The sequence below is a fragment of the Barbus barbus genome (genome assembly GCF_936440315.1).
Source record: "Barbus barbus genome assembly, chromosome: 47".
Classification (NCBI taxonomy): Eukaryota; Metazoa; Chordata; class Actinopteri; order Cypriniformes; family Cyprinidae; genus Barbus; species Barbus barbus.
Genome location: NC_136725.1, coordinates 3330951 through 3343391, shown reverse-complemented (window position 1 = coordinate 3343391; position 12441 = coordinate 3330951). Strand labels below are relative to the sequence as shown.

The 12441-nt window shown below is 37.1% G+C and overlaps 1 protein-coding gene across 2 annotated transcripts in view; it reads right to left on the bottom strand.

Annotated features, from left to right (window-relative positions):
* plppr1 (phospholipid phosphatase related 1) overlaps window positions 1-12441 on the bottom strand; it is a 54462-nt gene that overhangs the window by 28073 nt on the left and 13948 nt on the right. For both annotated transcript variants that reach the window (XM_079411329.1, XM_079411328.1), the window contains exon 2: window positions 4814-4910. In XM_079411329.1, the coding sequence (XP_079267455.1) occupies window positions 4814-4873 (60 nt within the window). In that variant the 5' untranslated portion in view covers window positions 4874-4910. The remainder of the gene's footprint in view (window positions 1-4813; window positions 4911-12441) is intronic.

Here is a 12441-nt window from a genome sequence, read left to right as displayed (position 1 = left end):
CGATGTTATTGAGGAATAGGTGGCTTGCAGGGAGCAGATCTCAAGAAGCAGGTTCAATGTGTTCTGTCTCTAATGCAGGGTCCAAAATTAACTTTTTCCTACACCAGCCAATGGTGGGTGAGTTGAGAACATTGCCAAGCCAAAAATAGTTGACAATGAAACAGCATTTTGCCTTGTTAAAGGTCAATTTCCCTAATATTTTTTTCTCCTGGTGAACTTTCCCATTACACATACCAGGCTGATCATTTGTTAGTTGAGTATCGGGGATGCATTAGGGTGGATAAACGTTTACATGACACCGTGCAATGTCGTCACATGTGTTTCTGGCTAACTCCATGTGGTTTCATTGATGCGATCCAATCACAAGGTGTTTTGGACCCTATTTACACCTGTATTTCTTACTGACTACTTGTGGTCCGATCACAAAATTGCATGTTAATAACTATTCCCATGTTGTAAACTATTTAAACTACTATATATAATGCTGAATATAATGTACGATAATGCAATGTGGAATTACAATTTGTTGGTCCCAATAATACAAAATTTTAGTCTGATTTTACCAGCAAATTAGAATGGTTCCGAAACTATTTTTCTACAAAAGTTTCCCATGTTAGCTCTATTTTTAATCTTTAATCTTTATCATAAGAGTATCGTATCATGAGATCAGCATTGTGTATTCAACCGAATCATGACATAAGTGTATTGTTACACCCCTATTATTTACTTTTTCATGGTTTCTGAAAATGCCAAGTTAATTGTAGAGTACAAAAAAGCACAATAATAATGTTTAAATCTAATTTGCTAAATATGTTTAATTTAACTATATATTTTTTTTATTATACTATGTTATTTTAATTCATATGTACAACAACAAGGCATAGTAATAATCAGCAATATTTGCCTTCACATATTTTATTAAAACATTTTAATATATAAAAAACACCCCATGGCCACTATGAATAATCTTTGACCAATGAACAATGAGTTTAAAATCAATTCACTGAAACAGTTTGGACTTGTTTGTGGAAATTATAAGCTTTTTTGGTACATTTAGATGTTTATCTTCAGCATGCCTCAAGACTGTTTAAATAAGACTCATCACCTTCATACCAGATCAGTCAAAAAGCTCAACTTATGTATTTAGCTTCAACAAACACTGCTTAAACATAGCATTCGCCTTAAAGGGTTGTAATGCATCATGGGTAAACACCAATTTTTTGATAAATTCAGAAAATTGCCTCTGATCTAATCATGCATATGGTATAATTATAGTCTGCAGTGCGTGACTATTACTTTATCAGAGCTAACAGTGTAAACAGGTCAACAGATGGTTGTGGTGTATTCCAGGTATACGGTCGTCATTACTGGTGAAGGTAGATTGCCTCTAATTCACTAATAAGAATTTAAAACCAAAAATACAATACAAAAATATTTGTACTTTAAAAGTAGGCACTAGATCTTATAGCAGAACCCAAATACTCATCGCTTTTTTGCCTTGTTGTTTGTTGATCAGTGAAAAACAGACCTAATGTCTGACCACATAAACAGGAACAACATGATCAGAAGATGGCCAGCATCCAGTTCCTGCACAGTCAGGAGCTGGGAGAGAAAGGTAGCTGGCATATGTCACCATATTGGACACGCTTCTCAGATCCGGGTGCCTTTTCACAGGAATAATCTCTCTAAAGAAACTGCGCACACGACTATATTTCTCATCGTCTTCACTAAGCGAGCGTTAGGCTGCATGATTGTTTCTGTGTGGCCTAGTTTCCGTCTCTGATGTGTCTTGAAAGCTCCAAGCAGATCCAGAGGCAAAGGAAAAGAAACACACACACTCACACACGTCCATTTAGAGGAAAGCACTGAGGAATAGAGGATTCGCCCTGTAAAGGGAACCTCTGTAACAAGCGTGTTTTTAAGTGCGTTTTATCTCTGTTTGCATGAAAAGTCCCAACTGAAGTCGTAAACTGAGAAGCTACTAGCATAGATACACATTTTACTTTTCTCTTACACTTTTTGGCAAATGGTCTGGTACTTTGCTGCCAACGTGTAATCCCTCTATTGTATGCAGTCACAAAAGGGAAGAAGCACCGGCACTAAAGGAGGAAGTTAAATGTCATTCAAGTGCACACTCAGTAGGCAACTAAAAATCAAAAACAGGCACAAGTAAGGCTGGGCACAGTATTATCACAAAATTGACATCAATATCATATTTGTACATATTATAGTTTGCTAGACCTTGTGAATGAATGTGAACGAGTTTTTGCCCTAACCAGCCTTGATGGCGACACGCAAAATTTCTATTTTAGAAACGGTTTCTATTTCTGCAACAACATGCAAACTATGACAATGGTAATCTTAGGTACTGATTATGTGCTTTATTCAATGTTAAAAGTGTTTAATGTTAGTTTGAATATTATTTTGCATGACATTTATAGCCATATTGAAAGCAACAATAGATAGTTTACCTCAGATCTTGAAAATAAATTAAAGCAAAGATGTTAAAACTGTGAACTCAATGCAGCCAACAAGCGTATTCCATGAAAAAGATGGTATCAGTCACTCAGTATGTACATTTAATGATGTTAAAAAAAGTTTAATATTTATGAATTAGATTATAAACTTATCCATTTCGTTGTGAGTGCAGTGGGCTTCCAGAGAAAGCCCATCCACACAGGCTTCTGATTGGCTGTGATATTTGATTGATTCTGTCGCGTCGCATTGTCATGTCGCGTCTTGTATGGACAACCAAATAGTTTGTCGCTGGAATCTTGTCGTGTCGTGTGTAGTTAGGACTTAGCCACAAGCACTGACTGCCTGTTGTCACCCATTTCTGCTGTGTGAGAGACTGTTAAAGAGGTCATATGATGTGATTTCAAGTTTCCCTTTCTCTTTGGAGTCTTACAAGCTATTTGTGCATAGATAAGATCCCTAAAGTTGCAAAGACTAAAGAGTCTCTAAGACTAAAGTCTCAAACCCAAAGAGACATTCTTTATAAAAGTTAATACTCGTCCACGCCCCCCTAAAATGGCTCATTCAAACACACCCCCACATGTCTACGTCACGATGTGGAAATATTTGCATAATGCCACCCAAAGAAAGAAGGCGTGGTTTCAGTAACCGCAGTAGTGTTGATGCAGCCGTGTCAGGGAGACGCTGTGTGTTTCTATGCGAAAGAAAAAGCACTTTATTTGGCTTTCCGAAAGTAGATGCAATTAGGAATCATAGGTTAAGATTATTTACAACAGAACAGCACAAGCCAAATGTTTGAATTTGCTCAACGCATTTTATGAACCAAGGAGAGTGCAAGAGTGCACAGAGGCTGGCTGTGCATGAAGGCTATTTCTAAAAAAGAAAAGGGGCAATTTCGACTTTGCTCTGACAATCTGGCGCTTTTAAATCAGCGAGTGCAAGTATGTTTTGTTATTAGTTCAAGTATTTGCTATTGACTGTTCAATTGCGGAGTTTAGCACGTAACGCGTCGTGTGTGTGTGTGAGGGGAACAGGGTCACATCACAGCGGAGTGTACAGAAATAGTCTTAACCACGGCTTGTGTACTGCAAATACATACGAGCATCATCACACTGTCTGTCACGCGACTCTGTTCCCCTCTCGGGCTTGAACTGATAAAACTAACTTGAAATGTGAAGCTCGCGATTATGGTAAGGGCCGTTACATTTCCGACGCGTGCTTGTGGTGTTCGGCCAATCACAATGCACTGGGTCAGTTGGCCAATCAGAGCAGAATGCACTTGTCTGAAGGAGGAGCTTTGTAGAAAACAATGCATTTGAGAGAGGCGGGGCATAGAGGAACAACAATAATGTACAGTATTTGAAAAATAATGTGTTTTTTGAACATTAAAGCATGTTTTTTTTTTACATTAAAGCATGTTTACACAATGATCTGTCTCGCCACATCAAAGAGCACCAAAATGTCATTTATTGTTTGAATTTCCTGAAAAAAAATGGACATAATTTGAAAGAGAAGACTGTTTCTATCGAAAGTAACAATATATATAACTGGAAGTTTCCAGTTAATTTCCACTCATGCGGTGGTTAAAATAATGCAGTATTTGTTCAGTACACATGCGCACTGAACCGAAAGACCCGTACCGAAAATGTTTGGTCCGAATACATGTACCGTTACACTTCTAAATGACACTGTTGATGTTCATTCTCAGTGGAGAAAGAGGCATCTTTTTGACAAGCATTCAATATTTCCTGAGCCAGATGCGAAACCGTCAGATATCTCTCTCCAGCTATTACAGAGCTAATTGCTCAGAACTCCTGGAGTAACCTGAGGGTCAAGCATCACGATCAAAGATCCAGTGGTGATACGCAACACTTGCAGGGCTAGAAACTAGATCTTTGGCCACTACGCTACAACTCCACCACATGGTTTATGATCCCATGCTAGCACATATTTCTGCTGAAGTAGAAAGCTGGATGTCCTGAATACTCCTCCGCAGTATCAGTAGCTCACAGCCCTGGATATCTGGCATCCAATGTTCTCGGGTTCAGGCAAATGGCACAGTGGTTCATCTCACAAACCCAACAGTCCTGTCTGAGAGATATGCAGAACTCGACTTGCTGAGGGAGACGAGCGCTTTGAAGTGCCTACACACAGTTCCCAGTGATTAAACAGGATTTGACAGAAATTTTAATTAAATACCCGGCCAGTTTCAGAAAGAAAGGACGTCTTAAAGCCGTATCAGAGAGTAAGGGACAGCATGATAACTGGTGAACGGAATATAATAGAAAGTGAATAAATCCAGCTATATAATCGTGTTTTGACTGTAAAATAAACTTACCTCCACAAATATGAAGCATGGTATGATGGAGTAACTACGGTGTGTATTATCTGAAGCCATTTTGCATCGATTCAGACAAAGTTCCACTATTGGCAATCTAAGGGAGAAAGTAGAAGTCAGTCAATTAATGGTGCATATAATAACAATCACAAATTTACTACAATTCTATAAATGTAGAGACAGGAAAACAGGAGAATGAATGTGGAAAAACAAGAATAGTTACTTTTGTAAAGTAATGCATTTCATGTCACATTTTTCAGCTGCAAAATTCAAACATTACCGTTCAAATGTCTGAGGTCGGTACAATATATATATTTTTTTTTTCATACTTTTATTCAGCAAGGACACATTGAATTGTTTGAAAGTAACGGTAAAGATATGTATAATGTTACAAAGGATTTTTCAAATAAATTCTGTTGAACTTTATATTCATCAAAAATTGTTTTCAGCATTGATAATAACCTAAAATGTTTCTTGAGCAGCAAATCAGCATATTATACTGATTTTTGAAGGATCATGTGACACTGAAGACTGGAGTAATGATGCTGAAAATGCAGCGCTGCATCACAGAAATAAATTACATTTTACAATATATTCACATAGAAAACACATTTTAAATTTTTATAATATTTCAAATAAATGCAGCTGTAAAGAGACTCAATAAATAAATATTCCAACTTGAATGACACCATGTACAGAAGTTGTGTCCTTTATGTTGTAAGAAAGGAACAAACTAACTATATAACTAAATAAATACATACATACACACATTCACAGAGAGAATTGATACCATGAACTGCATCATAATTTAGTGTATTGCAAAGGTTTGTGCTGCTCCTGTACTCATTTTTGTGAGCTACTGTACATGAGACTGGGAAAAAAAGCTGTTCAGTCTGCCACATCTTTTCTTAATTGGCATGTGTGACAGACCTCAACAAAAGAGCAGTTTTAAGTCTATTCATGCTGCATAAACAATGGCCCAAAAAGTATTAAGCCATATTAAAAAATGAATGAATATGTCAAAATATCAGTGAAAACACCAAGAAGTGGCACCTGTGAGACTTCTGTTTTTATATGGGTCTTAGTAAGTAATTCAGTCTTGACTGATTTGGTTTTCACTGCAAATTCTAAAAGGTACACTGACAGAATAGTGTATGCTTTACCTTTATGAAACAATTTTCACTCAGGAATTGCAAGTAAATGTACAAATTCATGCAAAAAACAAGCAACACGCTGAATTAAAGGTGAAATCTATAAGTAGGCAGACTGAAATAGTATTGTCTTATAATACATACTCCAATATTTTTTGTTTCATTTACAACTTTGAAAAATATATCCACATCTCTCCACATGAAGGGATTTGAAATCAGAACAAACAGCTAACCAATACTGCTGGAAATCAATATGCCCTCATTAGGGGTGGGCGACATGACCAAAATCATATCACGATATGAGTCATTTGATTTCTCAGCAACGATAGTTATTTTGCTTTGAATAAGGACTGTATATCATCAAAAGTTTTGATGCCTTAGACATTTCTAAATTCTTGTCACCAGTGTCAATATCACAAAAAAATAATACTAGTATTAATATAAGCTCACTGAAAACAATTAAAAAGTCAGCGATTAAATAAGAATAAGAATAAACTAATTACAAGCAATAGGACAAAAAACTGTAGAACAAATGCTACATACATTGTGTGAAGTAATCAAATGTATAAAAACACTGCATATTCTTCACTGCGGAAATCAAACATATATTTCTTCTTATTAAAGTGATTTTATCTCTTTTGTTGATTGATTAACATGAATGACAGACAGCAGGACTGCTGTCACTTTAAGAGCTGCCCAGATCTAATATAATGCTACACATATATTTTCTTTCTCAGCGGTTTGCTTTCACTTAAGACCTAAATTACTGTGTTTACAAGGATACTACCAAAGACGGGTATTTTGACACATATAAGTGAGTATTTAACCATTCAAGGCCTATAAAATGGCAAAAATAACAAATAGCTCTTTTGCTGTTGATTGCATTTCAATGATTTAAAATCACTTTTTTAAAAATGCATGCAATGATGTTTTCATGAGCATGTAGCACAGCAATGTCACACGAGTGTGTAACCACAATAGAGACCAAAATGTTTAGCAGTTAATCATGTCTACCAGTATATCACCCACCCCTAGCCCTCGACATGTAGCAGTACCGTCTTCCTCCATCTGCTGTTTTTGGAAAAAATGAAGTCCTCTTCACTCCTTTAGCTGGTACTGAAGAGCTGCATCTATGCATTACAAAACATCTTTTCATTTGGGCCCTGTCAGCCTAAACAATGATTCATGACACTATTATCTCTAGCAAACTGATGCTGATGTAGGTCCAACATTTGGTCATTGCTTTAAATCTTAGCAGGTCTAGAACGTTCAGTTATGCTGATACACAGTAGTTTATATCCCTTCCTTCCTGCTAGCATCGCTTATTCACAGTGTGTCCCTTGACGCACATTGTCAAATTGTTAACAGCTTTCAGAGCACCTAAGAACTCTTTCCTGAAGATGCTAAACTGAGAACAGGAGTGAAAAAAATAATGAATTTTGGTAATACAAACAGCCGCTTCTGAAACAACTCACATATCCCAGATGGCCTGAATTTACATCTACATCAATATCATAAACTTTGATGTAACAAAAAGCTCATCTACTATATGGGAAATACAATGTTCTGTTAGTTACATGAATCAAATTAATAATTTTCTCCAGTTTGCTTTCTCTGTGACAAAATAACAGTTTTTATTTGCTTTGACCAAGTCCAGTGTTACAGTTGTGACACTCACAGTGATAGTGTTACAGAAACAATAGTAATTGAAAACCTGGTCTCATGGCATAAACGTACCTGGGTCCACTTTTTTTCGTACCATACTGCACGTTTTGCCGCAGTTTCAAAGATAAATCTCCACTGAGTGGCGCTAAAACACGGGTTCAAGGCGTAAACCCTGGCACATTTTTATTACGTTGATATAGGTACGTATTGCTGTGTTTTTATTATGTTGCTTCAGGTACGTATTGAGGCGGTTCAGAATTCAAATATCCGTGGACCGTCGCTGAAAATTAATGCTCTATCGTGTTGGAAATATGATCTACACCAAACCCAACCCTAAACCTACCCGATAGTGTTGACAAATGCAAAACTGATATAAAAACGCATTTGTTGATGCAACCGTGCTATTTGAACTTCCTTATCTGCAGATTTGAATTGCTTTGTCGAAACGTAACTACACAGGATTCGAACCAGAACTCCTCAGCTCTCAAGGACGTCTCTGTACTTCACGAGCAACCGAACAAACCTACCGTCTATGAAAACCCATAGAAATGAAGCTGGATATGTGTGATGCTAACGTTCAAAAGCATCAGTTTTCATATTTCCCAGCATATTAATATTGTTTTGAAGTCATAACATGATATTCTTCAAGTAATTGTGCGAAAATTACACTTTATTAATCGAAAATCTGTAAATTTGTGTGAAAAGGAATAAAAGGCGTCAGAGTTTTACTGCCTCTAGTGTTCATTTCTTTTGGAAACTGCAGTGATATGTACTTATTGGTACGTATTTTGCGTCTCACTAAAAAGTGCGTCCAGGAACGTTTATGCCACGAGATCAGGTAGGTAATTACCAGTATACTGAACCTTTTCTTCATAAAATCGTAAACCCCTGCAGGAAGAGTTAGTACACAACATTAGAAAAATTAATTTTAGATTGGGAAGCTTCTGTTACAAACTTGACAAAAAAGGACATTACTATGATGGGAAACTCCAACACAGTCGAAAGACCATTAATATGCATTTTACAAATTGGTGAAGACATTTTTCACACTTCCGCTTTCGAAAAGTGGCAGCTTTGAATAGTAGAGCAAAATAACGTCCACTGTACTGATGTACAATTCATCACAGATTTACTCCACAGTTTACAATCATTAATCACATATGATGAAACAAAAGAAAAATGTTGTCATGTTATTACAACGCATATGTCATGATTTAAACCCAGGGTAGATGATTTGGTTCAAAAAAAAATTTGTTATGCAGGTTGAATGTCTCTTCACATCCTGATAACAATCACTAAATTATGTGGTCTAAATGTATTTATATCGTCTGAGGAAGGCATAGGGCCATAAAATGTTTGACCAATCAGATTATTCTGTCCGAACATTACGATAGGCTATCTTATCTTCCTGTCAACATATGTATGTCAATACCTACATGCACCCTGTTCGTGCAGACATGATACGTCATCAGCTTATATAATGTTTCACGTTAAAATGGAAGAGTACACATATGGTAAGGTATCATGTAAGGCTAAACAGACTGTTCGAAATACTAATGTTTATTGTCAAGTTCAACAAAATTAGTTTAACCTGATGGTTAGTGAAGTGAAGTGACATAATGCCAAGTATTGTGACCCATACTCGGAATTCGTGCTCTGCATTTAACCCATCCAACGTGCACACACACAGCAGTGAACACACACCCGGAGCAGTGAACACACACACACCGTGAACACACACCCGGAGCAGTGGGCAGCCATGCTGCCGCGCCCGGGGAGCAGTTGGGGGTTCGGTGCCTTGCTCAAGGGCACCTCAGTCGTGGTATTGAGGGTGGAGAGAGCGCTGGACATTCACTCCCCCCACCTACAATCCCTGCCGGCCCGAGACTCGAACCCGCAACCTTTGGATTACGAGTCCAACTCTCTAACCATTAGGCCACAACTTCTCCATTACACTTTATTCCGATAGTCCGCTTAAGTCATTCTATTAACTAACTTTGTAACTACATGTCAACTAATTCTCATTAATTTGTAACTACGTGTCTACTAACTCTCAGTAGGTTGAGGGTTGGTAGAATAAGTTGACATACTTGCAAAGTTTCTGATAGTCAGCACGTTGTATGTTGTGGACCCATCAAAATAAAGTGTTAGAAGATATTAAACAGACAGTCTACTAATACTCTAATGACTGCCAGTTGACATGTAGTTGAAAAGTTACCTACTGTTAGTAGAATGTCTAAAGTGGACTATCGAAATAAAGTGTCACCAATTTGCCCATTGACAATAATGCAGGTGGCAATGTTTTTATGCTACCAATCGAAACGGGATGTCATAACAAGTGGACTGTGAAAAAGGTATATTGTTTGCAAATTCATATGAATGTCATGCATATGTTTTTGTACGATCTGCTCATGGATGTTTTACCTACAATTATTTTCGTACAAGTGAGATTGTACAAATTAATTGAAACTGCATGCTCAAACAGTACAAACAAACAGAACCACTTCATGTGGTTGAGTTGGAAACATCTTCAAAATAATCAGACTTTAACCACTGAGACGCCAATTTATTATCAATTTATGTTTCTTGGTAAAAGCGAAAAAAACACCTTCACCTTAGGGCTGTACTATGGAACTTTGTCCTCTCTATCGGCATATCTGGTTGGAACATACAATCGCAAGTTACTTGCAGAGTTTGAGGGAAGTCCATGGTTGCCTGTGAACATTTTAGAGTAGATCCTTCATTCTACAGCAAGACAGTGAGAGCAAGAAGAAAGTCCTACAAAGCCTTTATCTGAACATGTCATCTGAGCAAGTAAGTAGCATCTCCCCATTTTTGACTGGAGCGTGGTGCTACATGACTACTTTTTTACAATACTTGGGTTTTAACAGGAGAAGCAACCCTGTCAAAGAGGACATCTGAAACATCTAAGGAAGGGAATTCAAAGCAGAACAGTATCCCAAGGATTTATATGACTCGGGACAGCAACTGTTCTGCAAGTTCTGTCAAAACACAGTTAACTGGATTCAAAAGAATATCTGTAATGGCCACTTAAAATCAAAAACGCAACTTCAGGAGAACTAGATGCTAAGAGTTTCTCTTCAGAGAGTGCACGCACATTGTCAGATTCTGACATTACTCTCAAAAAAGAACAAGTTAAGCCCAGGATACACCAAGTTGACTTCAAAGATCTAGTGGCGACAAAAGGAATTAACTGTTTATATCAGCAGGTATCAATAGTCTACATTTGTCATTTAAAAGGAGAAACCAAAACAAGGATATATGAGATATATGCAGATATCGAAATGTAAACAAAACAGCACTTGCCTACTATTTTTAATATAAATGTTGATAGCTTTCTTCATTTTAAGCGGCTCATGTTTTATGAAAATTTTCATGTATTGGAATGCTTAGGGAAGATAATGTAACATTAGAACGGCCTCCTGTCTGTGCTGTCTTGATTTGCTTGCTCGTTTTCATCACATTTGCATTAATTCTTGTGCACTGATTTTACCTCGCCGATGTGAAACGCACTGCAAAAACTAGCTGAACAAATGCTCACAGCCGATCATCAGCTTGGTGTGTCCTGTCCTTGGTGTTCATCAATTGCTTGATGAATAGAGCTGTTTTCATCAAGCAATTTCATGCACCTTGACCTTACCAAAGCTTTCAATACTGGATGATATGACCTAAAATCTAAATTATTACTATTTTATTTATTTATTGTTTTGTTTTGTTTTGTTTGTTGTTGTTCTTTTGACAAGGTGGGATTTTTTTTTCTAATGAAAGAGTGCATGTCTTATCTTTGTGATTTTACAATAATTGAAGGAAACAAACTATTCATGGTTATTTATTGAATATTTGAAACAACTAAAAAAATCAAAAAGCACCAATTGCTTGAAATGAAAACATGTGAAATGTAGAAAATAAGACGGGGAACCCACATTCGAGACACTGCAAAAGACACAAGTGCAATGGTCATACACTTCCATCTAGCACCAAATACACACGGTAGTATGCTTTTAAGGGTAATGCATTTACAAGATAAAAAAAATGAAACAATTAACATGGGAAAATTATGTTGGTTAGAGGATCTGAATTTCGGTTTCGATTACTTTTCGATTAATAATCAAGCACTATTTGATACTGTGAGCAGAAAATGTCTGTGGCAAATCATGGAATGACTAGGAAGTCCTCCTAAGTTCCTCAAAATGACCATCCAGTTACACAAAGACCAACATGAACAAATCAGACACAGCAACCATTTTTCAAAGCCAATGGACAACAGTGTGAAGCAAGGCTGTGTGCTTGCACAGACTCTCTTCACAGTCTTTTTCAGCAAGATGTGCCAAAGCACATGTCAAACTCCGGTCCTGGAGGACCACTGTCCTGCAGAGTGTTGCTCCAACCAGCTCCAAAGCACTTGGCTGGAAGTTTCCAGTAATCCTGAATACCTTGATAGTCTAGTTTAATTACCCTGCTGAAAAAAATAAAAAACAATAGAACCATCACAGAAAATTCTAATGGTTTCCACTACAAATACCATTATAAACGCTTTACATACCATCAACGTTTAACCATTAAAACCATTAAAAAATGGTTTTCTGTATTATGTTTTGGGACATATTCCATTAGGATATATTGGTTTTAACAAGCCACCAATAGCATCTACATTCGATACTGCAGTGATGACAGCCTGTTAAATCAGAGGCGACTAAATGCTCAAACCAAGACAGTGGGGCAACCAATCCAATAGCTTTTCTTCACTGATGTCTCATACAGTGACAGTTCTGCAGTGCATAATATCACACT